Below are 25,484 nucleotides of genomic sequence, written 5' to 3'. Positions count from 1 at the left end.
ACATTTTTAACCGAAGTAAAGAGTATAACCGGATTGTAAACATATTGTTGTTTTTATTTTCGGGAACAAGAAGAGGTGAAGGAAGGATATAGCATTAGGGAATCTGCTATATATGGGCTGCCTTGTGTTAAGCCCAGTGCTTAGGCCTAACCTGTTGAAAAGGTCAGAACTCTATTTCAGCTTCACTCTGCTCTCTAGGGAAATGCCGTAGCTTTCTCCCACCAGACAGAGACATCTGTCGGCCTAATCACACTGTCTGGCAAATACTTTACAATTAGGCCAGGGGCCAGGGAACCAGTACAGAAGATCTCAGAAATTACAGAATAAGGAACATGCCTAGTTTGTCAATTTGACCTACTCGTAATTTCCAGACTATTAACCGAGGTTAATACATTGATTCAGATACATTTCTTCAGCTATGAGGTTAATACATTGATTCAGATACATTTCTTCAGCTATGAGGTTAATACATTGGGGCGGACTATAGATGGGAATGCAGTTCTTTTCTTCATTCTTTTTTATGATTAAAGCACAATCTAATTCTGATGCATTGGGCTATTGAGCCCTGTGCTTAATACTAAGAATGTGGTCAGTATATGTTTTTCTTTTTTTTATTTACATAAACCACTGTGCTGCAGTTTATACAATGTGACTAATACGAGGGAAATTACTGTATTGTAGCACTGTGCATCTGCACATTACATCAGTTGTTTCCTTGTACCATATCATGGTAAGCGTCTATTTCCTGTGATTAGGCTTGTCAGTCCTGTGTTGTTTATCACATGTGTACTGCCCTCTTGTGGCGAAATGGTTCTAGTGCTCTGGAGCGACATGACCTCGGTGGCCTGAGCAGACTAGACCCCCTGCAGCGGAGCTATGTGCTGTGTTCCCAAGATGTAACACATCTCTCAATCACAGGAGTTAGGCAGAGGACCCGAGCAGGCCTAATGGCTGCCCTGTGGGCAACTAAAGGCTGATTGAAAAGGCACTGCTGCTTGCTGGTAGGCTACGCGATAGTGTTACAATTCCAAAATGGTAATAAACAAGCACAGTGGCATGATTCTGCACACTGAGAATGACCTTCACACAAGGACTGAGAAAAAAAAAAAAAAACATGCGCATAGGAAAGCATTTTGCCCATTTATGTCATGTATTCTCCTTGCTTGCTCCTTGCTGAAAGAGTGATGGATAAGCACTAGATGGAATGGTGAATGGACCGTGTGTGCAGTCTCCTTAAGGCTGATCCTGGCTCTAGGTTTCTCTTCTCTATTGAACACAGTGGCAGCAGTCCGACAGGCAGTTAGTTTGTCAGTCAACACAGCACTGAGATGGGGATGTTACATGTGCTTGGTGATGTCCACTTCTGGAAATGGCCTGAGTGGTGAAATGTGAACCAGTGCATCAGATTATTCTTCAAACAGTTTTCTGTTAAGGGCAAGGTCAAAATGTGTGTGTGTGTGTGTGTGTGTGTGTGTGTGTGTGTGTGTTTGTGTGTGTGTGAGGATAGGTGTGTGTGTGTGTGTGTGTATGTGTGTGCATGCGTCCGTGCGTGTGGTGTTTGTAACTCAGTGTTCTGTATCCTGCATAGTGACTAATGAGGAGTAGAGTTTATCTGTGTGTGTGTGTCTGTGTGTCTGTGTGTGGGTGGATGGGTGACTGTGCATGTGTGGGCACACGCACGCGCGTGTGTGTGTTTGTGTTTGTGTGTATATGGTGTATGTCACTCAGTGTCATATGTACCCTGTCATCTCTACATTGCATTCTGACTGGTAAATAAGTAGAGCTTATTTGTGTGTGTGTGTGTGTGTGTGTGTGTGTGTGTGTGTGTGTGTGTGTGTGTGTTTATGTTGAGCATGTTGGGCAGACACAGAGGTTTTGTCAGCCAGTCCCAGGTCATGTCCTCCCCCTGATACCCAGCTCTAAGGGTGTCTTACAAAGCGTCAGTCTCCAGAACGTCACTGGACGCCCGGACGCCCTTCTCTCTCGGATATCTTACATTTACCTCTGGGAAAGAGAGATACAGTAGGTCCAGTCGCTAATTGACTATTTGTTTCTCTCATCAGTGTCGCTACTTGAACTTCATCATTCATCATTATCACAACGGTTTATGCCAATAGACAGCAAAAAGTTATAGCCAGAGTTGGATCACTATTGGGGCTGTACAACATCACTTCAGGCTAGAACTGCTGGAGGTCTAAATAGCTACAAAATGATCCTATCAATTAGAATTGCCAACAGTAGAGTAGTTATCATTCTGTGGTTCTAATCCAGAATAGTCTAAAAGCAGTTGCTAAAGTGCTGTATTGTGGAGCGTAGTGAACCAGAGGAAATGTTTTTGTGCCTGGTTATTACTGCTACCCATCCTTGCACTTCCATAGACTGAAACAGGGCTGTTCTGTTAGTTACAGTGGCAAACCAGCTATATATATTGTATATTATAGTATTTATTTATTTTCATTAGGCTATTGATTTAATTATTTATTATTGCTATTCCTTAATGTAGTCTTACCAACTTTTTTAAATTGTGTACTGTTAAATTTAACTTTGTATTGTTGTTATTTGTGTGTCACTTTGGACAAAAGTGTCTGGTCTGATAAATACCATAATTGTAACCATATATATATATATATATGAATGTGAATAAAATTAAAGTTTTACTCATGAATAAATAATAATAGTTTATTATTACATAAATATAATAATAACAATAATAATAATACATTTTATTTGTTACATAGTGCCTTTCAAAGCACCCAGGTCGCTTTACAGAGTAATCACAGTGAAAAACAATAGTAATCAGCACACAAATTAAAAACTAGATAAAAAAATAAAAACATAGTAGTACTAAAAGGTATATTAAAGTCCATAAGGTATCTTGAAAAGATGGGTTTTAAGAGCCATTTTGTATTGTGAGATGGAGTCGAATGTGTAACTGTAACATTTACAGTTAACCCTTCAGTAATGGAGTTTTAAACATTCTAACAAAAGATTCTGTTCTGCAACAATGTAAGGTTCTAAATCCCATGTTGAATTCAGAGCCCAGGGTTCTGGGTATTCTCATACTAATGGCCAAGTTTGATTTAACATGAATTCTAGAATTATTTTACAAAGAAAATGAAGAGTTTGGTTCCAAAATGCAATGCAAAGCGAAAAGTTCTGCTGTTTTGATTAAGTAAATAAATAACAAATACCAATAAAAAAAACAGTAAAGATTAATTCACCAAAATTGAGTATATTTGTTTTGGAACTAAACTAAACTCCAAGTGCAGAAATTGCTTCTTTTTTTCTTAGTTATAGATCAAGCACAGTTTGTTGCCTTGTGCTTGTGTAATTTCCTGGCAGATGTATTGGTCTGAACAACTGAAACTCTAAGATCACTATCACAAATCATTTGGGGTTTAACTGTATTTTAAAGCAGACTGTGAGACCAAATAGATTTGAGGAGATAAATAGTTTATGAATGTTATTTTATTCTGAACCTCAGGTCATTTGGTTCTATCTGATCTCTCATGAAATTAGGTATCTCCACAAGTTCACAGAGCAGATATGGAAAGCAAATATTTATTGCTTAAAATAAAATTAGAAGTCAAGCTCATGTCTGGGAACCCTTCTCAGGTCAATTCCACACTTTTCTAAAAGTTTCCAATAAGACAGCTAGTCTGTAGTCTCTCACTCTCTTTTTCTCTGTTTCTGTTTCCCTGTCTCTCTGATTGTCTCTCTGTATCTCTATCATGCTCTCTCTCTATCTCTCTGTTTCTCTGTCTCTCTCTCTCATGTTCTCTCTTCGTTTCTCTGTCTCTCTCTTCCTCTCTGGACTGTGGGAATGAGAATGTCTCTGTTCGACTCATCCCTTGCATTCATCTGTGTGGACAATATGTTCCTCTCATTACTCTCTCCCTCTCTCCTCCTGCCATGTCTACCTGTCATCACTCCTAATAAACAGTCCTCACGTCCATCCTCTCTCTAATCCCCTCAAGTATAAATAGACCCCCAAAGCCACACACACACACCCTGCTGACCCCCTTTCCTCTTGCTTTACCAAAATAGGGAGGCCTGCGTTGATATTTACACAGGCATTTTTCCCATTGCGATGCGTATGACGTGTCTCACCCCTGAGCTCTGTTTACATAACACATGTTGGTTAATGGTGTTGATTGTGCGGGTAATAGGAGTCTGGAGTTGATCCCACATGCTTGTGTCGGGACGCTCGGCTCAGCTCGGCTCGGCTGCCATCTTTATGCAGAGGGCTTTTCTGTGAGTCAGTGTCACTATCTCGTCTGAAAGGCTGCGGTGCTGTCGAGGCGATGACTTGAGGATGGACGGGCGCAGGCGGCTCTTAAACCGAAAGATAAAACAAAACCTGCACGGAACTTTTCGGGGTAGAGCACAATCTCTCTGTTATCCTGGCAGCATCTATTGAAGAAAAAAACAAAAACAGAAAATGTATAGCACCACTGTAAATGTTTCCCAGAGAGGTCCAGGCAACAGAAACAGATGTTAATATCATTCAGATATTTTGAGTGATCTCCTGTGCATTTTAAAACATGTGTGCTTATGTTGCAAAATTAAACGTGCAATCTGTGTGTAGAATGTGGACTGTGCACTGTCTCTATGGAGACAGTAAAAAAAAACTAAGATTAATCTTGCAGCAGCAGTGCAGTCCATGTTGCATTTATGATGCTTATTGATTTTGAAGAAGTCAATCCCATAAATACTTCATCGTGGGCAGGCAGGTCTGTTGGTAATGCTTCGTGTAAGCTAAACATGGTGAAGAGTTTACCCATGATGCCTCACACAGAGCTTCCACTGGACACCGGATATCCCCCATTTTAGTTGCTCGTCTTTTCATGGCAAATCAATGACAACAGTACAATTGTATGCTTTTACACTTCTCTGTTTACAATTTTGCCCATGTTTTTATTTGATCTTCATATGTTCTATTTCTGAATTTATTTTGCTGACATAAATGTTTTTTTCATGTTCGTATTTTATATTGCTTTCTTTCTCTTTCTTTCTTTCTTTCTTTCTTTCTTTCTTTCTTTCCATAATTCTTTCTTTTTTGTTTTTAGACAGAACTTTGTATTTACTGACAGATGTAAGGAACAGAGTTCACATCAAAAAGGAACTTTTGAATGGATTTAACCATGAAATGGATTTAGCGCTTCAATTTTAGATAACCCAGCTGTCCATACTGTTCTCTTCTCTTCTAGCACTGTGTGTGTGTGTGTGTGTGTGTGTGTGTGTGTGTGTGTGAAAGAGAGTGTGTGTGTGTATGTGCATGCATGTGTGTGTGTGTGAGAGAGAGAGTGTGTGTGTGTGTGTGTGTGTGTGTATGTGTGTGTGTGTGTGTGTGTGTGTGTGTGTGTGTGTGTGTGTGCTGTTTCTTATCTCTCTGGGCTGGGGTCCTACTTTTCAGCCCCCTCCAAGACACTATGTGTCACTATGTGTGGTAGATTAGAGCAGTAAATGTACCCCAGATCAACTGGACCCGGTCCAATTGGGATGGTGTTCCGATGCCCTCTATCCAGTGTTTGTCAGTCCAAGGGGTTCATATCATCCATAGCTAACCCTATAGCATACATGCTGTTGCCACTTGTGTTTTCAAGAAGCGTAGCTGACTGTATATGGTAACTGTGTGAGGAATGAGTTTACATTAACGCTAAGAAATTCCTGTCAACATAAATAAACAAATACGTAAAAAGTTGGATTACAGGTGGAGAGAATTATAGTGTCTTGGTTGGCAGTGAGGAGAAGGCCATTCAGTGGTTCCGTAGAGCTTTGCCTAGCACAGACGGACACTGCAGAATATTTTGTTCTCACAGGGGGCAAATGGATACCCATGCAGTAATATGATGGTGGAAAACATTATGCTGATGGTTTGATGTGTGCCTCCATTCCTGGTCTGTTCTGGCTGTATCTTGTTGAAGGCTGAGGTCTCCATCCCTGCAGTGAAACTCGAGCCCAGGGCCAGCTGTCTGTGGATGCCCTGGCTGCAGCCTTAGTTATGTTTTCATTCTCAATCACCCTCAGCAGGGACTGCCCTGACTCACTCTCTCACACCCACTAAACTCCTGCTTTAAGCACACACACACACACACACACACACGCACACAGGCGTGCACGCGCACTCACTCGCATTCCATAAACGCACGCTCAGAAACACACACTCTCTCTCTCTCTCTCTCTCTCTCACACACACACAAACACACACACACACACATGCACACAAAGTCACTGAGTACAAACATACAGTATAGACAACACAGTCAAACACATTTACATAAAATGAACGTACACACACACTTGCACACACACAAACATACACACACACACATACACACATACAAATAGACTCACACACACACACACACACACACCCACACACACATACAAGCATACACACATACAAACATACACACACACACACACACACACCATCCAGGATCTGTCCCAGTCCATGAGGTCTCTAGCCAGTCTCCTTAATCCCGCTGTCTCATCAGACCTTTTTATAGGGAACTCAGCGGCAGGCAGTGGGACAAATGCTCTACGGAGATTTATCAGCAGCGATAAAGTTACTGCATGGTAGCTCAAACAGCTCCCCTCTCCCCTTTTTATAGGGAACTCAGTGCACACACACAGCAGCATAAAAGTTACTGCATGGTAGCTCAAACAGCTCCCTCTCCCCAAGCGCGCACACACACACACAAACACACACACAAGCACCCCACTGCCACTGCTGCCTCTAACTAACTCTGTCAAAGTGTGTGTGTGTGTGTGTGTGTGTGTGTGTGGAGAGAGAGAGGGGTGGAGACATTGTACTGTTTGTCACACACGACGCTCGGCGTCACTCTGCTCAAATGGTACTATGTGTTCCTCTCTCTCTCTCTCCCTTCACACCTCACTCTGTTTCTCTCTCTCCCTCTCCCTTCACACCTCACTCTGTTTCTCTCTCTCCCTCTCTCCCGCTCTTTTTTTTCTCCTCTCTCCGACGATCCTACTCTGCCACTGTCCCTCTCTGCAGAGCGGATTAGGCCAGTCATGGCAGCCCCGAGTTCCAGTGGACTAGAGGTGCTGCTGACCACACTGCAGGTAAGCACCGCGCTAAACGCCAACGCTCGATCACGCCAGCACTCACTCGGGCACTGGCTGAGTGTCTCCACACGTGTTTACAAGAGCCTTCCTGCACCAGGAAAGAGTTACAGAACAATAATAACAGGAGAAGGTCAGCTTTTTGTTCTGAGAAAAGAGGTTACACAAAACAAAACATGCTGTTCTTGTGTGTGTCTACACCGTGACATGCTTAGGTTCTGAGCTGTTTTTTCCGCAGGTCAGCAATTGTTGGACTATGTTGGACTGTGCTGTTGCAGAGTGAGGGGGTGTGAGTGTATGTGAGTGTTCCGGTTAAGTGCTGTTAAGTTTAGAGAGTGTTCAAGCTGTGAGTTGTCAGAGAATGTATGTGCGCGTTAGAGAGTGTTTAGACTATGTGCTGACAGCCTAGCGCCCTGGTGGCGATTCTGTTTGCACGCATAATTAAACATACAGTCCAGTAGCCTAACTGTCCAGTGAGTTCCACTTCTAAGTAAAACTCATGAGTTGTAGTAAAACACTCGAGTTGTAAACACAACTGGATTGGATATTCATGCACGCTTGGTCATTGTAGTTATTTTTTTCAATAATATGTAAATGCATAAAAAATATATTCAAAGTCATATGAGTGTGCACTTAAAGCGTAACTTTTGCCAAAATGCATCCTAGGGTGTTTTTGTGAATGTACCCGAGTCAAACTTCCGTTTAAAAGCATAATTACGTCCGAAACACCACTTTTAAGCTTGTCTGTGTTGTCGTTTTCGGGTCAAATGGCCTTTTGAATGGGAATCGTAGGGACACTACTATTCTGATACATGATCTCGTCAAAATCGCTATTTTTAAAACACTAAGAAGGCTCGACACAACATGAAACTTTAATCGAAGTATCATCAGTGTCTCTACACATGAACTTGAGCATTGAGAACATTGTGTAGTGTACACACTACACAGAGTTTACTAAAAGAAAGGTTTTGAACAACTCACTTGGTTTTTCTGCTCGCCGCCATCTTGCCAGTCAAGGAGTGAGTTGTCCAAAACCTTTCTTTTTAGTAAACTATGTGTACATGTTGTCAATGCTCGAGTTCATGTGTAGAGACACTGATGATACTTCGATCAAAGTTTCATGTTGTGTCGAGCCTTCTTAGTGTTAGTGTTAAAAATAGTGATTTTGACGCTTTTAAACGAAAGTTTGACTCGGGTACATTCACAAAAACACCATAGAATGCATTTTGGCGAAAGTTACGCTTTAAACGAACGACTGGGCCTTAAACTTAATAAGCAAAACTCAGGAGTGTTACATACTTGGATAATACCAGTAATCTTTGCTCTTGTGATATGTCATTTTAATGGTGTTGATACTGCTGTTCCATAATGAAAATAATGAAATTGCAGCATTGATTATTAGTATTACAACAGCAGTATCAAAAGCACATAACTTATAAACCCTTTGGTCTGTTTTACTTCTGGTTTTGAGTAATTTCTTTATTTGAGTCAAGCCAAATAACCTGTATGATAATAAGAGAAAGATCAGCTGTTTTCGTGTGAGTGTAAAAAACTACATTTGACTTAACTCTGTTTTTGTAGGAGTTGATTGCCTGTGAATATTATTGTTTTTTTTTTCATAGGACATGAAAGTGTTGTATTCTTTGTGGTCTTTGTGCAAATGTTTGGTTGATAACTTATAACTTTGCCCAAGAGGTAGTGATTCCGTCCTCTGTCCATAGTGAGTCTGGCTTGGGATGACACTCAGATAGTAAACGGGGGGCAGATGCACCTGATCAACCCACAGCAGCAGATAATCCTCCCTCAGGCCCGATATCTTCTGACGAAGGTTTCCATTCGCTCTCCACACAGGAGTTCAGCACGGCCTTTTAACTGGTACACTCTAATAGTGCCGCTAGAAATATTGGGCCCATGAAAGAATATAAAATTACGACCCCAAAAACTTGTAAGCGTTCCGAGGGCCTCTCCCTCACTGGGGCCCTGGGGAGTCAGTCCTCTTTTTCCCCACACAACGACAGCCTTGGTTACACCCACATCAACAATGGCCAGCGCTGGAGTGCTATTGGGGTAGCTCCTGTTGCACACAGCAGTGGTCAGTCATCTGTCATCGTTGAACTCAGCTTTTGCCTCCGCTACTGGTCCACACACTGAGAAAGACTTTCCCTGTCTTCACCTCGCCTGAGCTCTACATGAGAGAGGAGAGGAGAGGAGAGGGGGGGGGGGGTTGGACAGAGAGGGATAGAGAGGGACCTCACCCCTCCAGCGGACCACCACACACACCTTCTCTTTCAATCTCTCTTCCCGCCTCCTGCATCTTTCTCGTCCCTGTGCTCAGAATGTCCACTCATTCACTGCATGGTGCACTGCCTACTGAATAACCACCATTTTATGCACTATATAATGCACAGTGGTTGACTATATAATTCTCAGTGATTCACTATATAAGGCACAGTGATTCAATATATAATTCACAGTGGTTGACTAATGCACTTTGATTCACTATATAATCCACAGTGGTTGACTATATAAGGCACAGTGATTCACTATATAATGCACAGTAATTCACTATATAATTCACAGTGGTTGACTAATGCACTTTGATTCACTATATAATCCACAGTGATTACCTATATAATGCACAGTGATTCACTATAAGGCACAGTGATTCACTACTGTATATAAAGCACAGTGATTCACTATATAAGACACATTGATTCACTATATAATGCACAGTGATTTACTATATAAGGCACTGTGTAGTGAGTGAGTGAGTGAGTATGTGAGTGGCTGTGAGTGGATGTGGATGGATGTGTCCATGTTTCTATGTTTCTGTCTTCCATAAGATGATTAAAGCACATGACGGGCGTGGCCCGCCATCTTCGCTGGTGGCCGTGTGTTTAGTCGATCACCTGTGTTGCTTGACCGTCCTCTGTTTCCTGCGACGGCTCTCCCGCCCCCAGGTGAGGCATCGAGTGTATAAAACGACCTCCATCTGCTTTCCCATCATCCATCTGTGCGGGAGGGGCCACTTCATCCCACATCGCCATCTAGCTGTGTGGAATGCACTTCTAAGGTTGCAACTCCATTTAGTGGCCTTGTACTGGCCTCTAGTGCATCTGCCAAGTGCACTTCTGGTTCTAGTTGTACTGCTGTAGGTGTACACATAAGGGTGTGAGTGTAAGTGTGTATGTATGAATGTGTACGTTTGTGTGTAAAACAGTGCAGTTCTCGTGGTGATGATCTGCCTGCTTTAGCACAATGTGCAGGGTCGTAGATATTGTTTTAGACTAGAGATCAATAATGACGTATTGTTGACTTTTTTCAGTTCAATGACATTCAAAGTCTTGGTCAAAGTCAAATTTATTTGAATAGCATATTATCATACATAATCATCATTCAGTGTGCTTTACAAAACAAGCACATAAAATGGAAATAGTCCAAGACACAGACAGAACAAATAAATAAAATGGAAATAAGTGAAAAGGAATATAAAAGAAAACAAATCAATTATAAGGAATAAATAAACATAACTATAAAACTATCCACATGGCAATTTTTCACATAGATCTCTGTTTCTCCTAGGTCACACAGTACTGTCGTTACGAGAAAAAAAACCCTAAAATGATTGCCAACGGCTAGAGCTGCCAGGCAGCTACAGTGCTACACTCTGGGGGCATGAACATGGGGGCTCATGAACATGGGGGCTCATGAACATGTCCCCAGAGTGTAGCACTGTAGCTGTCTGGCAGCGCTAGCCGTTGGCTGCAGCAACTCGAGGTAGGTAGAACTGATTGTTTTGTGTGTTTTTTTTGTACCGACAGTACTCAGTGACCCAGACATCCCAACCTGCAAAAAGTCATTTCAGGGAGGTATCAATCATAATGGAGGTATCAATCAAAAAAAAAAACAAAACCTTTAGCATACTTAAATACAAATTAATATGTTCAATAATGTCTAGTCAGTACACCAAATAAGGAAGGCCTAGATAGAAATTGTGAAAATAAAATATGTAGATTTTGGTAGTTTGGTCTTTTCATGTAGCCTTGGCAACTAGTAGGCTATAGGCCCGGATAATATGCACATGAATTGACACTTGTTAAACTCACCTCAACATGTCTTTTGCAATCATTTAACCCGCCATGGGCAATGCTAAAGACTAGGCCTATCATTATTTTTTACTCTTATGAGACAAGGGTAGCCTACACTTTGAAATGGGTCTTACATTTTCCTTTTTTTGAGGCACTGACTCTGCCATGATACACTGAACTGATTAATTAAGTTCGGGAGAAAAGAGATAAAAGCCCGCCTACACTGAAAACTGATTGGTTGATTTAGTGAAACAGGCCAATCAGGATGCTCTCTGTCTTGGATGCGCTCAGGCACACACGCACCACCCCTCTCTCTCTCCCGTCGTGTGCGCGCTTCACTGAGATGCACACACAGTCTCGCATGCCCGCTTCTGATCGCTCACTATAGATTCCGGGAGATTTTATCTAATTTGCGGGCGTCAGGGAGCAGCTATCAATATGCGGGAGACTCCGGAACTTCCGGGAGACTTGGGATGTCTGGTGACCCTGGGAAACAGAGATGTGAAAAATGGCCGCAATTCTCCTTTAATCAAAAGCAGAGAGTGGATTCTGCTAAAGCAGCAGTTTACATCTACTGTGTAATTCTCAGGATCTCCACTGCTGCATGCATTTTTGCATGTATAGATCTATCTATCTATCTATCTATGCATTCATTCATCCATTCATTCATTCATCTATTCAATCATTCATTCATTGATGCATCCTTCCCATGCATCCCAGATACATTCTCATCACAGTGTTTGAAATGTAGATACATATTCTGCATTCTGCTTTGAGTGTATGGTCTTTATTGGTATGGTATATTTAAAATGCATTGTACATACAGCATGCATTTTAGATGTCCTTTTAACTCTATGGACTTTAAAGCAGGTTCAGTCACTAATTATTTAGCAAATTGTTTTATTACTGTTATAGCTTAACAGTAATAGTATAATAATTGCATTACTGAGATCTTAAATGCCAGTAAAATTGGAGTTATGTTCCTCCTGTGTGTCACTCTGCTCTGTAGTGCATAATAATGTGTTTGGCTTTTTAAAGAATCAAAACAGTTCCATTATATTTAAAAACAAAAGCTCTCTCTTTACACTTTGTGTAAAAGAGGTGTGTGAGAACTGACACAAGACTGGTACCCCTAACCCTAACCCCTTAGGCGGGGATCACATTAGCCAGCTGCAAGCGGCAGGTTTCCTATTGTTCTCTATGGTTCGGCAGCGGAACGGTGGCAACGCTGGCGTAACGCTAGCGTTGAGCAAGCTGAGCGTTGAACTTGGTTCAACTTTCAAAGCGCAATGCGAGCGTATTCAATTGTCAGCCAATGCAAACCGTTTGTGTTACCATAGGAACGAGATATAACTTATTATGGTCTGAGCGTTGTGTTACGCTTGCTGCTGCCGCTTGCCGCTGGTTAATGTGATCTCTGCCTTACTGTACAATACTCTGCTAAGGGACAGTAGGTAATGAAGTAGTTTTATGTAGAACAACAATAATGTAAACTGCACTTCCACACATGCAAACACCCCATCGCCTTCTCCCCTTGCCCACGTCCAGCCATTCACTGCCACTTCAGAGCTGTCCCACGGCTCTAATGTCGTGTCCAAGGCCACGACCATGACCCATTCCCATGGCAACAAACACAGCGTGGTGCTCATGACAATGTGCTGTTTTCTGGACAGCAGTGTTGCACTTTGTGCAGAGATGCTGCCATTGGACTAGAATACAGGGTTTTCTTTTGGATGGAGTGATATGCAGGATTGAAAATAATTTAAATGCTCCAGTCCTGGAGCAGCTCATGGTTGAGTGCCAAGTGCCTTGTTCATGGGCACAACAGTGACCCACCACTTGTGTGACTACTGCATGCTAGCAAAGCTCCTTACCCCATAAAGGTGTAGGTTTTTGAACATTCTAACATAAGATTCCGTTCCGCAATAATTGAAGGTTCTAAAATTCTATGTTGAATTTAATGAACCCAGATATTCTTTAGAACGTTCATTTCCCAACATTCCTGTTAGCCACCACACTACCACCCAGTAGCGGAGTGGTAATCAGGAGATTCAAAAGAATTCCCGGTTGGCCAGTAACGTTTTGAAGTCGGACCGATTACTGTGATCTTAAATAGGGCATGATATCGCTGGTTGTTTAAGTTCTTAACTGTGCACTATGATGCCCTGACATGCAGGTGATGAGATGCGTATGAGATGGGCACAAACTACTGGAGATTTTAGATGAGCGACCGCAACATGTTTCAAATAGCCATGGACTTCCTCCCTAAAATAGGTAGCAAGTGTCAGCTGGGTCACGCTCCCATCAACACCCCCGCCCCTTTAGGGAGGAGGCCCCTGGAGATTGAACTGTTCCGGTAATGTCCCACTCCGTCCACCACCACTTCTTTATGTCTCAAATATCTCGTGATGATTGTCATCCTAGAGATGGGTTAACTGAGATGGGGGGGGGGGGGTAGAGGTTGAAAGGGATTAGGGGGGCGGGTAGAAAGAAAAGAGTGAAGAGGCGACACCGAGTCTGCAACTGAAGCACTCTGTTCGTGTAGCGTAAGCATTTTAGCCCTAAAAGTATCCCCTAAGTCTTGTCAACATTTGAGCTAAATGTAATGTTTCATTGTAAATCACATTATTTTGCTTCTCCTCTTTTGAAACATATCTTCATACAGATTCATTTTTAAAATGTTGCGAAGATACTACATCAGTCCTTAGTGTATTCCTATTACTAGGCTATTTGCTTTGTCTACTCTTGATTCATTTATTTATTCACCTCCCGTCCTCCACAGTAGCCTACCTGTGTAGCGCACACATTATCACCAGCAGGGACCTGTCACTCATCATCGTAGGGGAGGTTTTTGGCATCATTCCCGTGTTACAGGAAATAATCATCAGCCAATCATGGTGGTTACTCCAATCAAACTTGTGCATGAGTAATGACGTCAACTATAGCAATGGAGTTGTCATTTTTCCTTACTAAAGGTTGGTCTCAGGAGTTTTGTGAATAGGTTTTAAGAGAAAATTCCTAGCTAAAAACTTGTAGTGTGATTTACTTTCTTACTCTTTAGTGCGAGTCCTATTAGCAGTAAGATAAAAATGCTTTGTGAATACGGGCCCAGGTCTCTTGGATGCGGACTCTTTGTCTTTGTTTTTTTGGCCCCTAAGTGTAATAGTCTCTGGTTGTTTATTCTGACATTCCCCCTGCTCTGTTACAGGATGCAGGTGACATGGAGAGCACTCTCAACATCCTCAATGTGCTGGATGAACTGCTCTCTGCTGGTGAGTCCAAGATCTCGCACACACAAATAATTGACTAGATAATCAAAAGACTTCCCATAGTGAGGCTCCATCATAACTCACTTTGAACCAATTTGTGGCCTCAAACTCAAGCCTTTGGCATTTTCAAAAGTTTCAAAGGACTTACAGCTCAACACATTGCAAAGCCAATATATGAGGGAAGCCCCCTTAAACCATCAACACACACAAACAAAATGTTGGATGTAGTTATTAGCCATCGCTCAAGAAGAAAAGAAGAGAGAAGAGCACAAATAACTCATGGCTTTTGTGTGTGTGTGGTGTCTCTCTCTCTCTCTGTGCGTGTGTGTGTGTGTGTGTGTGTGTTCTAGGCACTGACAGACGGATCCACTACATGATCTCTAAAGGGGGCAGCGAGGCTCTCCTCATAGCTCTGGTGAACACAGCACACACCATCCCACCCAATTACACCTTACTGCTGCCTATTCTGCACCTGCTGGCCAAGGTTGGACACAGAGGTACAAACACACACTCTGACACAAACATTTAACAACTTGCACAGCAACATCAACATCCCACCAATCTCTAAGATGTACATCTCCACACACATTGTGTATTTGTTGGCTAAGGGGGGATTCCTACTCCCCACCCCCCTCACAAACATACATACATACATACATGCATACATACATACATAAATGCATACATAAACCTATATGTTTATACACACATACATACGTATGGGTCATAAGATGACTAGATAAAGTTATTTCCGAGATATGAGAATGAAAATTGTGAAATCTGTCTCTTTGTGATTAGACAAATCACTGAAATCTGGCCAGATGTGTGGATTATGGTCAATATGTGGTCTCAACATTTTGTTTTTTATTTGCCTTTTCATTTATTTTTTTTATTATTATTTAAAGTCGATAGAGATATCCAACTTTCGAATGCAGCATAACTGTGCTGTTTTCAATCCTTATGAGCCAAATTGGCTGTGAGGTAATCAGCTCATTAGCTTTCGGCCAAAAAAAAACTCTTTAATGTCTCGTTCAGAAGCTAATGAGCATTTGGCCGAGATGTTGCACTGCCTCCTTTAAAAAATGTAATAAATATTCTTGCGTAAAAGAAGCTCGTATCAGTCAGAGGAGTCTATTTCTGGAGCACTTGGCAGAGAGGCTTCGGCAAGGTCAGGAGAAAGCCCTGGTGACGCTCTGGAATTTGGGGTTCAGAGGGTACTATGGGAGGCCAAACAATTCAAAAGCTTAAGCAAAAAAGGACACCACCCATCCAGCCGGACGGGATAGCGACCCAATTGGGCAGCGCGGCGCTATCCATTTGAACTAAGTTTATGCAAACAGGACACCACCCATCCAGCTGAACATAGCGAGAGATCCAACTGGGCAGCGCAGCGCTATATTGGAACGTTTGAACATAGCGAGAGGTCCAACTGGGGAACGTTTGAAATGAATTAATAAAAACGATTACAAAATCTTTTTTAAAACGGTTACTATAAACATATAGCAAAATGTCATAAAAATAAAGCTACAACAACGACAAATTCAATGGTTTATTCATAGATATTCATTCATTGTCTCCGTAGACGGGCTCTGGTTTCACCAAGAAATATTTCCTGTATCAGAGTGGTTGTCCGCATGGCGATTTCAAAATATGACCGCAGCTCAGTCCTGTGCATCGTTCCGCGAAAACTAAATCACACTTCAATTTGTCAACGCCTAGCACGACTCAAGAATAGATTGTAGATAATGAGAAGATGTAGAATTGTTATAAAACCTTTAAAATCTCTAAACAATCGGGGAGTTCATTCATTTAGAAAACACAAAAGTTTAAAAGTTTTTCTAATTTATCTCCAGTCTCTTTAATGTAATACTCATGGTGGGCATGTTAAGTAAGTTAATCACAGCATTACCTACACAGTAACCCCATAATGCGAGTGATCATAATAAAATATAAAACGTGACATATATATACAATATGACAATAAAAATAACAAAGCGGTAACTAACAAACTGGGGTAGGATTATAAGAGCCTATTGACAGCATAAATTGTCATTATGCTTTGTTTCCAGCTAAGCCTTACAGTATCAATGGGACTAAACTGTCATCATTCCATGATGTGAAAGAGGACCTACTAAAAAAAAACAGCCATAATAAATGAAGGTGTCATTGTTTGGATACAGTGCTTTTTTAATTTCACAGACTACAACTTTGAAGCTGTATGGTTTGTGCCAGAAAATAGTAATTTGATCAGTGATGCATCAGCGCAAGCTTGGTTGGAAACTTCCTTCATCACTGGGCTAGTGTGCCCTGCTTTACTGTACTACAGTGTTTCTCAAACTTTTCTTCTCGGGACCCACTTTTTAAAAATGACAGACTATCGACCCAACTCGTGACTGTGGTAGTTAACAAACTAGATCCTAATAGAAAGCTGTTAGCTTTCTTAAGCTATATAAGGTATAAGCTAGGGGTATTACACAACATAAATTGTCACTATGCTAAAAATTGTCAAATTTATTGAAATTTGTTCTAAATATATCCTCTTCAACAGAGTTAAAATCAGCTGGTGCTGCAGATATAATAATAAATAAATAAATACATAATAACACACATATTTCTGTTTTCCAGCAACATATTAGGAAGCATAGGACATTTTACAGCATTGTACAATATAATGAAATACCAACATGCTGCATTAAATGGATCCATAATCCAGTCATACTGAGCACTGCTGGTTGGAAAATATTTTTGAAATAAACTTTGCAGAGATGTGATGTAGGCCTACTGTTTAACACATGGGATCACAAGAGTGGCTCCTCGAATCAGACGCTTTCAGCGATTTAAAAGAAATCTCAAAGGCATAATACTGTCGCGATTGAGGCGCCTGTCCCATACTCAAGTTTTTTTGGTGAATGCATTAATCTTATTTGCTAGGTAGGTGCTTGTCTTTGCCTTGTAACTGGACATTTAACTCAAATGTATCGTATATATCAAATATATCGCTAAGATAGGCTAGCTTCGTCAAGAAATGTTCATTAGTGAACGTGCTTGCAGATTCAAACATGTGCTCTTCCTCCAAGAAGAGGCAACTCGAAGCTCAAACACGCGCGACAGCACTTTACCTCGGGAAAGCCACCTTGCCTTGCTGTGAAACAGTACAGCCTTTTGGTCTGCTACCATCTCTTCAAGAAGTCTGCGGAGAATAGGCGGCGGCTTTTAAGGGCCGGGTTTTGATGAAATTCACCACTCTCACAACAACGTTCAAAATCTCATGTAGGTCGGGACTAAGCTGCCTTGACACGAGCGCTTCCCTATGAATAACACAGTGCGTCCATTGCACATCGGGTGCTACCTGGGCCTAGGCTACAGATAAAAAAAAAAAAACTCGCGCCCCACCTGGCATGTCTCCGGGACCCAGTAGTGGGTCGCGACCATGGAGGTATTATATATAACTGAAGAGAGTGACTAAGTCCGCCCCATTCATTTCAATGGACCATGCTAGGCTAGCTACTTCAGCCAAAAAGTTTGAAATTGACCGCAGCCATCTTTACAAAAATGGCGTTTCATGGGTGTTTGTTTCCGGCACCAGCTAGAATTAGCCTATATTTGGACAGGTTGTATTACTTGATGAAGATTGGAGGAAAAGAAGTTGTTTGGGAACGCGGCTTCACCAACGAAAATTACTAAAATTAAGTGACATATGGGATGTAAGAAGGTTATTTAATGTGGATATGTGATAATAAACAATGAAATCATTTGAGTCACTGGCACCCAGTGTGCATTTGGACAGGTTGTTAAACCCGTTAAACCTAGGCTACATTTGCAGGCAGACAAAATGAAGCCAACGCGAATTGGACTTACCGATTTGCAGCTTGTTAAATCCCTTAAACCCTGTGGTTCGAGCAGGCAAAGAGTCTAGCCTGGTAAACCAGACCCTGGAATCTTTCAGGCATTAAGGGTCTGGCAGGCCCTGGACGAGTAATGAAAAAAATGGCCCAATTCGGGGGCACCAAGCAAGCATTTGAAACTCTCACTGCACGCGGTTGGATAACGCTTCACGACCAATCACAACAATTCATCAGTGTCAGTCATCAGTGTAGCTCGCCTTTGTCCCGCCTACACCGATTTGATTGGTCCCTCTCGCTCGAGAGAGAGAAGAAATTTGGATCATTGCTCGTGGCCAGAGTATCTTGCGGGCACAATTCAAATTGTGCTCTCGCGAGAACTCTGGATTTCCAGGGTACAAAGAGTCTGTTGTTGGATATTTGGCTTTTGCCTCGACTGGCAGCCTGGTCATTTAAATTAAATGCATAGCCTAATCATGTCAATGTTGCAAGAAAGCAAACTAAATAAGTCATTGACATTTGTTTCGTTTTAAAACACTTGGGGAGACATAGGTTACATCCAGATGTTGCTTTGTCATGGACTACAGGTATAACTACAGCCTGTGCGTTTTAAAATAGTTTTCATGCCCAACGCAATGAGTAGGCTAATAATTGGATATAGGTCATTGCATCTGCTAAAATGTATGGTCATAGTCAGTTACCTTGTCAACCCACACATAAGGCAAATAATAGCCTAATATGACAACATTTACATTTTTCTTTTATTAACGACAAAGTCCGGTATAATACAGACTAAACCATGTAGGCATTAAGTCAAATATCAGTAGCTTAATCCAAGTAGTTAGTTGTTTTATTTGTCGTCTTCCAGAAATCCAAACCAACATGGACGTGCGAGGACACTCGTGCCCAACACTAAACTCGTGCATGAGCTGTCATCTACCAATCAGCATGTGCAAACTGGTGCCGGAAGTTGCAACCATGTAACGCCATGTTTTCAAAAATGTCAGCGGCCAAATGCCATGCTAACTGGCTGACGCTAACCCTTCAAATCCTGACCCCCTGGTCGCGACCCACAGTTTGAGAAATGCTGCTGTACTATGACCGTGCTGAAGTTAACAGCTGCAGCTCCCTCAAATTGTTTCTCATGCTTATTAGGCTAGCTTTTGCCAACTAAAATGAATGCAAAATAAAAAGTCCTGCTGAAGAAACGTTTACGTTACGAACAAACGATGTTATCAACAAACTCAGCAGCTGCTGCAAGTAGCCAACGTTGGCTGTAATATGCTTCGCCATAACGACCCAGCTAGCTTTGTGATAACAAAATCTTACCTTATTTGTTTAGTCTGTTGAAAGTTATCCACATATCAAACGAATAAATCCACAGTTATGGAGCAATTGTTTTGGGGAAGCAGTCACACTATATTAGCCTAGAAATCTAGACGCACCCCTAGCGGCAGCAGGGCTAGTCTAGCAACTCTCCGTTGGCTTGTGAGCTCCAGAAATCGAAACTTAATCAGGACATTGAAATCGTGTATAGAGTCGTTTGGTGGGCTTAACATAATGATTGATGTCAGAGTTGCAACGGTTTGGCTTGAATTCCCTGCTACTTGAAAACAAATATCCTATTGCGTCCTATTGTGTGCAGAGGGAATTTGAAAGACAACTGATTATCCCGCCCCTCGGACTGAGCACTGCGAACGGTGAGTGCCCAGACCCTACATTTTAATGTGGGTCTGGCTCGCCAGGCTAGCACTATATCCCACTTTTGCAACATCCTACAACAGGGCTATTAAAAGCTGTGAATTGCCCCACTTCATTATGAGTTGTTTTCATTGATAATAATATAGCATAGCCTATCGTTTCAGTAATCTCCCAGTAATCCCATGTTCAAATAAATATATATCGTAAATCGTGATCCGTTTGATGGGAATGTGCTTTGTAACATGTGACTTTCTACAGATTGAAAACATTGCAATCCTGTTATTGATATTTTAGGCAGCGCGAGATGGTTATAGCGCAACTTGACTAGGCGGTGTCTGTGTTGGCCAACTCGATAGCGCAGTTGTTGGACAGCGCGATGGTCTCTGTTTAGCGCAGATTGAATAGGTTGTGTCGGCCAACTCGATAGCGCAGTTGTAACATTGGACAGCGTGCGATGGTCTTAGATTAGCGCAGCTTGACTCAATAGCGTGAAGTGCAACTGAATGGGTGGTGTGGCTCGCCATACATAAACAAAGCATGTACTTCGTGGCACCAGTCCACGCATCATGGCACAGGATCTCCAGTAGTGTAATCAGAGAGCAGAGAGAGAGAGAGAGAGAGAGAGAGGGAGAGAGAGAAAGAAAGAGAGAGAGAGGGAGAGAGAGGGGAGAGAGAGAGAGAAAGAGAGATAGAGAGATTGGGAGAAAGAGAGAAAGGGAGAGGGAGGGAGAGAAGGAGAGAGAGAGAGAGAGGAGGGAGAGAAGGAGAGAGAGAGGAAGAGAGATAGAGAGAGATAGAGGGAGGGAGGGACTCCCGTGTGGCTTTGATCAAAATGCTACTCTCATCCTTCATTTGACTCCCCTATCTGTCTCTCCGCGTCTAAATTTGTAGCACAGTGGCAAAAGCTTGTGAATGGCTCTGTCAGTGGTGGGAAGGTGGAGAAGCCCTCTCGCCCCCTTCCGCAACACCACCACCATCACCACACCAGCCCAGAATTGTCTGATTCAAATACTGTGTGTGGGGGCTTTGAAAGGCCAAAGTGTGCTGCCGCCTGGCCTCTTTGGCTGCCAAATGATATTCTCTGTTTAGCAGCAGCAGTTCAGGCTCTTCACATTGATTGGGTTTGGTGCTTCAGCAGAGTTTGCTTGTTGCCATAAGGTGCTGCTCTGTGCACTGAAATGATGTCTTCGCACAGTGATGTGAGATAAATATTTCTAGTCATGCACTGAGATAGACACAACCTTCACACATGCAGGTGATAATTATCTCTTTTGAATAATAATTAATCTTTTTTCATGATTAAATCCACCAGTCCCTGCTCACCCAGACTCATTGTGTTGTTTGCCCTGTGGCTTAGCCAATACATTAGAAATGAGATGCCTACAGGCAAACCGCAGGCATTTACTGACATTGTCATAAACATGTAATAATCATGAAATAGCTTCATTGCTTCTCGTTAGATTGTAAGACTGGTTTAGCATTTATTTTGAGAACACTAACATAAAAATTATGTTTGATTACTTTTGAAAAGTTGTCTATACCTGTGAGAGCATACAAACCAGAAAATGTTGCTTGACCTGTAAAGTCTCATGAGAACGGACGTCACTTTGGCACGTCATGACCAGAGTTCACATCTAGATAAGAACAACATTTTGATGCTAATTATGCTAAGAGCTAATCTTAACAAGGCTGACTTCCCATTTAAAATCCACACAAAAGTGGGCTGTCCATGTTTATGCCACTTTGAACCTTTTCTCATCAACAAATCAACATCACTTGGTAGTGATGAAAGTTCCAAACACATGCAACCCTTCCATATTTGAGCCGAATTCAGACAAGGTGGTGCATAGCCTGCATACTGATCACATTCAAATAGTGTGTGTGTTTGTGTGTGTTTGTGTGTGTGTCTGTGTCTGTGTCAGACCGCAGGATTGGTGTGAAGGCGGAGAAGGCCGAGGCGGTGCTGCTGATGCTAGGGTTGCTCCGTCAGAATGTGAGGGATGTCAGGAGAGCTGCCGCCTGTCTGTGGGTAATTCAGGTCTTCTGCACCTCAGGTAATCTACCTTTACCGCAGGTAATAGACTGTCCCCTCAGTTAATGTACCTGTCCCTTAGGTAATAAAACCTGCTCCTCAGATAACATGTATGCCCCTCACATTACATACCTGTTCCTCAGTTAACATGATGCTCAGGTAGAATACAGCACCATTTCCTTCACTGGACAGCACTTTGTAGCATTGTTTTGCAAAGTGCTACTTAATGAGACACCTTTTATATTTTATTTTGTCAATGGTTACATCATCAGTGTCTCTTTTCCCTATATGTCATAATATAGTCAGATAGCTTTCTGTCAAAGCCTCAATTTAAGAAATTGCTTGCTGTGATCGAGCTTTAATATAATTTTTATGAAAAAAAAAATGATAGGGAATGCATGCAACTCTATCAAGTAGATAAGAACTTTAATATTCGCCCTATTTCCCAAATATTACGCATGAGTGTTTTGTGTGTGAGACACACTCTTCATCAGTATTCACAGACCTTACACAGTCAGTCCACCAGAGGCTGACACACCTTTGAAGCAGCGCGTTTCTGTTGATCATGTGAATGTTGATATACAGCCACTCCAATGCATTCCCACTACATGCCTTCTTTCCTCCCCAGGCAATCAACCTTAGAGGACTACACTATCTAGTGGAAATTGTTTGCTTGCATTTGTTTTGATTTAGCATATATATACTGTCAAAATACTCATCCTTGTGAGATGGCTTCGTGTCTTTGCAGCCGATGTGGTGGTTGTCATTAGCATATAAGAACCTGCATGCAAGTGAAAGCATTTACCGTGATCCCTGAGGGATGTTCAGTCAAAGTGCAGAGGATGCATACTCCAAATCAATAATCTCCTGGATAGCAGTCACCTTGTAAATATATTACATTACTTTAGAGACATTTGAGATCTTCTGCACATAAATTTGAATAATTATAACTCATTAAGAACAGTGACAACTCAACTACATTTTTGTTACACGACCGACTGTCATAATCTTCAGCATTTACAATTAGTGTTCCAAGGGATTTGCGTTATATGGTTGAGATGTGTCAGGTTCACAATTCATATTTCCAGGGGCTTTTGTGTTATATGGTTGAGATGTGTCTGGTTGGAAATAGAAGTGCAGTGATCCCCGCATTCCAGCCGGCTATCTTGCTCCCTGTCCATTTTCACAATGCTATAAATCCTGAACGCAGTGCCAGTCTATTAATAGTGGAGGTGCCTCTTGTTCACATACCACAGTTAATGTGCTTGAAGTTTGGATTTCTTCTGCTTTTTTGGAATGTCCCTGGTACTTCTCCACAGTGGGGGAGGAGAGGTGTGTGTGTGTGAGTGGGGTGGGGGGTGGTTTGGGTGGGTGGGGTTGTGCTCTTTGACTCGCTCCAGAAGAGAGTTGGGTGATTGACAACTTGACAAGTTCTCACGGAGAGGTTTGTATCCAAGAGACCACTAAATGTTGTCTGCTCTGGTGTTTGTTGTCTGTTGCAGTCTCCACGGCGACGCTGCTGGGGAAGAACAGAGGGCTGGATGTCGTGTTTCGGCTGATACCTACGCACACCACCAAACACATACGCACCGTCAAGTGAGTATCCTGTGTCATCAAATGTCACTCATCACCATCTGTCTGTCTCCATCTCTCTCTCTCTCCATCCTCTCCTTCATACACACACACACACACACACACACACACACACACACACACACACACACACACACACACACACACACACACACACACACAACACATTGATACACACACACAAACACATTGATACACACACACACACACACACACACACACACACACACACACACACACACACACACACACAACACATTGATACACACACACACACACACACACACACACACACACACACACACACAAGTGGGACGCTTCTTCGTCATCTGCTCCCATTAAGTGTGGTGTCCCCCAGGGTTCTATTTTAGGGCCTCTATTATTTTCTTTATACATGCTTCCCCTGGGCTCCCTGGAATTTCAATCAATTCAATATTCAATTTATCACTGCTATGAGATGATACCCAATTTTATATACCGTGGGCCCTGAAAATTCCTGCTCATTGACAACCCTTTTTTCTTTGTCTTAATGACATTAAGAATTGGATGGCTAACAACTTTTTACAGCTAAATGACAGCAAAACTGAAGTAATAATTTTTGGACCACCAAATTCTGTCAACAATGTAAGCAAGTCTCTTGGCCCTCTGTCTGTTAACCATCACAGTGTGGTCAAGAACCTAGGTGTTTTCCTAGACTCTTCTCTGACTTTTAATAAGCAAAGTCAACAGCGTTGTCAAGGGAAGTTTTACCAACTTAGGACAATAGCAAAGCTCAAGTCTTCTCTCCTACGGTGATTTAGAAATCCTTATACATGCCTTTATTTCCTCTAGGCTTGATTATTGCAACTCACTGTATGTAGGTGTAACTAAATCTACTCTAAACAGACTCCAGCTAGTCCAAAATGCTGCAGCCAGATTACTGACTGGATCTAAGAAATGTGACCACATTTCACCTGTGTTGGCTAAACTGCACTGGCTTCCTGTGGAACAAAGAATTAATTTCAAAATTTTTCTGTTTGTTTTCAAAGCTTTACATGGTTTAGCACCTCAGTATTTAAGTGATCTTTTAATTCCTTACTGTCCTCCTAGACCTCTTCGATCATCTTCCCAGTGTCTTCTTTGTGTTCCTTCTGCCTCTCTTAAATCCAAAGGTGACAGAGCTTTCTCTGTCTATGCTCCCCAGCTTTGGAATAGCCTTCCTGATGTTGTGAAATCCTGCCCCACTATTAGTAGTTTTAAATCCAACCTAAAGACCTACCTCTTCTCCCTAGCTTTTAACACTCCCTGACTCCCTCACCTCTCCCTTTTAATATGTTTATATGTATGTATATGTATTATTGTTATTATTATTATTATTATTTTTATTATTATTATTATTTTATGTAAAGCACTTTGGTGCAATGCTATTGCTTTGAAATGTGCTATATAAATACATTTGACTTGACTTGACTTGACACACACACACACACACACACACACACACACACACACACACAAACACATTCAATCAACCACCCCACATTGATACACACACACACACACACACACACACACACACACACACACACACACACACACACACACACACACACACATTCAATCAACCACCCCCAGGCACACAGACACATACACAGATTTAGACATGAAAGCACATATTGCAGATGTAACTGCCAAATGGAGTGGTTGTTGTCTGACTGACGTGATAAGTCATCATGAGGGGATGAGAGTGTGTGCTCGAGGTCAAGACAGGGTTATTCTCTGTTCTGTACACACATCTCTGATAGACTATTTCCTCTCTCTCTCTCTCGGCCTCTCTGTCTCCCTAATATCCACTTTCTTCCTCTGTTTTTATGTCTGTCTATTTTGGTCA

The 25,484-nt window shown here is 42.0% G+C and overlaps 1 protein-coding gene across 1 annotated transcript in view; it reads left to right on the top strand.

Annotated features, from left to right (window-relative positions):
• LOC125302820 (cytosolic carboxypeptidase 4) overlaps positions 1–25,484 on the top strand; it is a 137,782-nt gene that overhangs the window by 14,326 nt on the left and 97,972 nt on the right. The window contains exons 2-6 of the mRNA XM_048256140.1: positions 7,022–7,089; positions 14,386–14,449; positions 14,797–14,943; positions 21,912–22,043; positions 23,524–23,617. Of these exons, the coding sequence (XP_048112097.1) occupies positions 7,022–7,089; positions 14,386–14,449; positions 14,797–14,943; positions 21,912–22,043; positions 23,524–23,617 (505 nt within the window). The remainder of the gene's footprint in view (positions 1–7,021; positions 7,090–14,385; positions 14,450–14,796; positions 14,944–21,911; positions 22,044–23,523; positions 23,618–25,484) is intronic.

This window comes from Alosa alosa, chromosome 11 (assembly GCF_017589495.1).
Source record: "Alosa alosa isolate M-15738 ecotype Scorff River chromosome 11, AALO_Geno_1.1, whole genome shotgun sequence".
Lineage (NCBI taxonomy): Eukaryota > Metazoa > Chordata > Actinopteri > Clupeiformes > Clupeidae > Alosa > Alosa alosa.
This window is presented reverse-complemented; position numbering and strand designations above follow the sequence as displayed.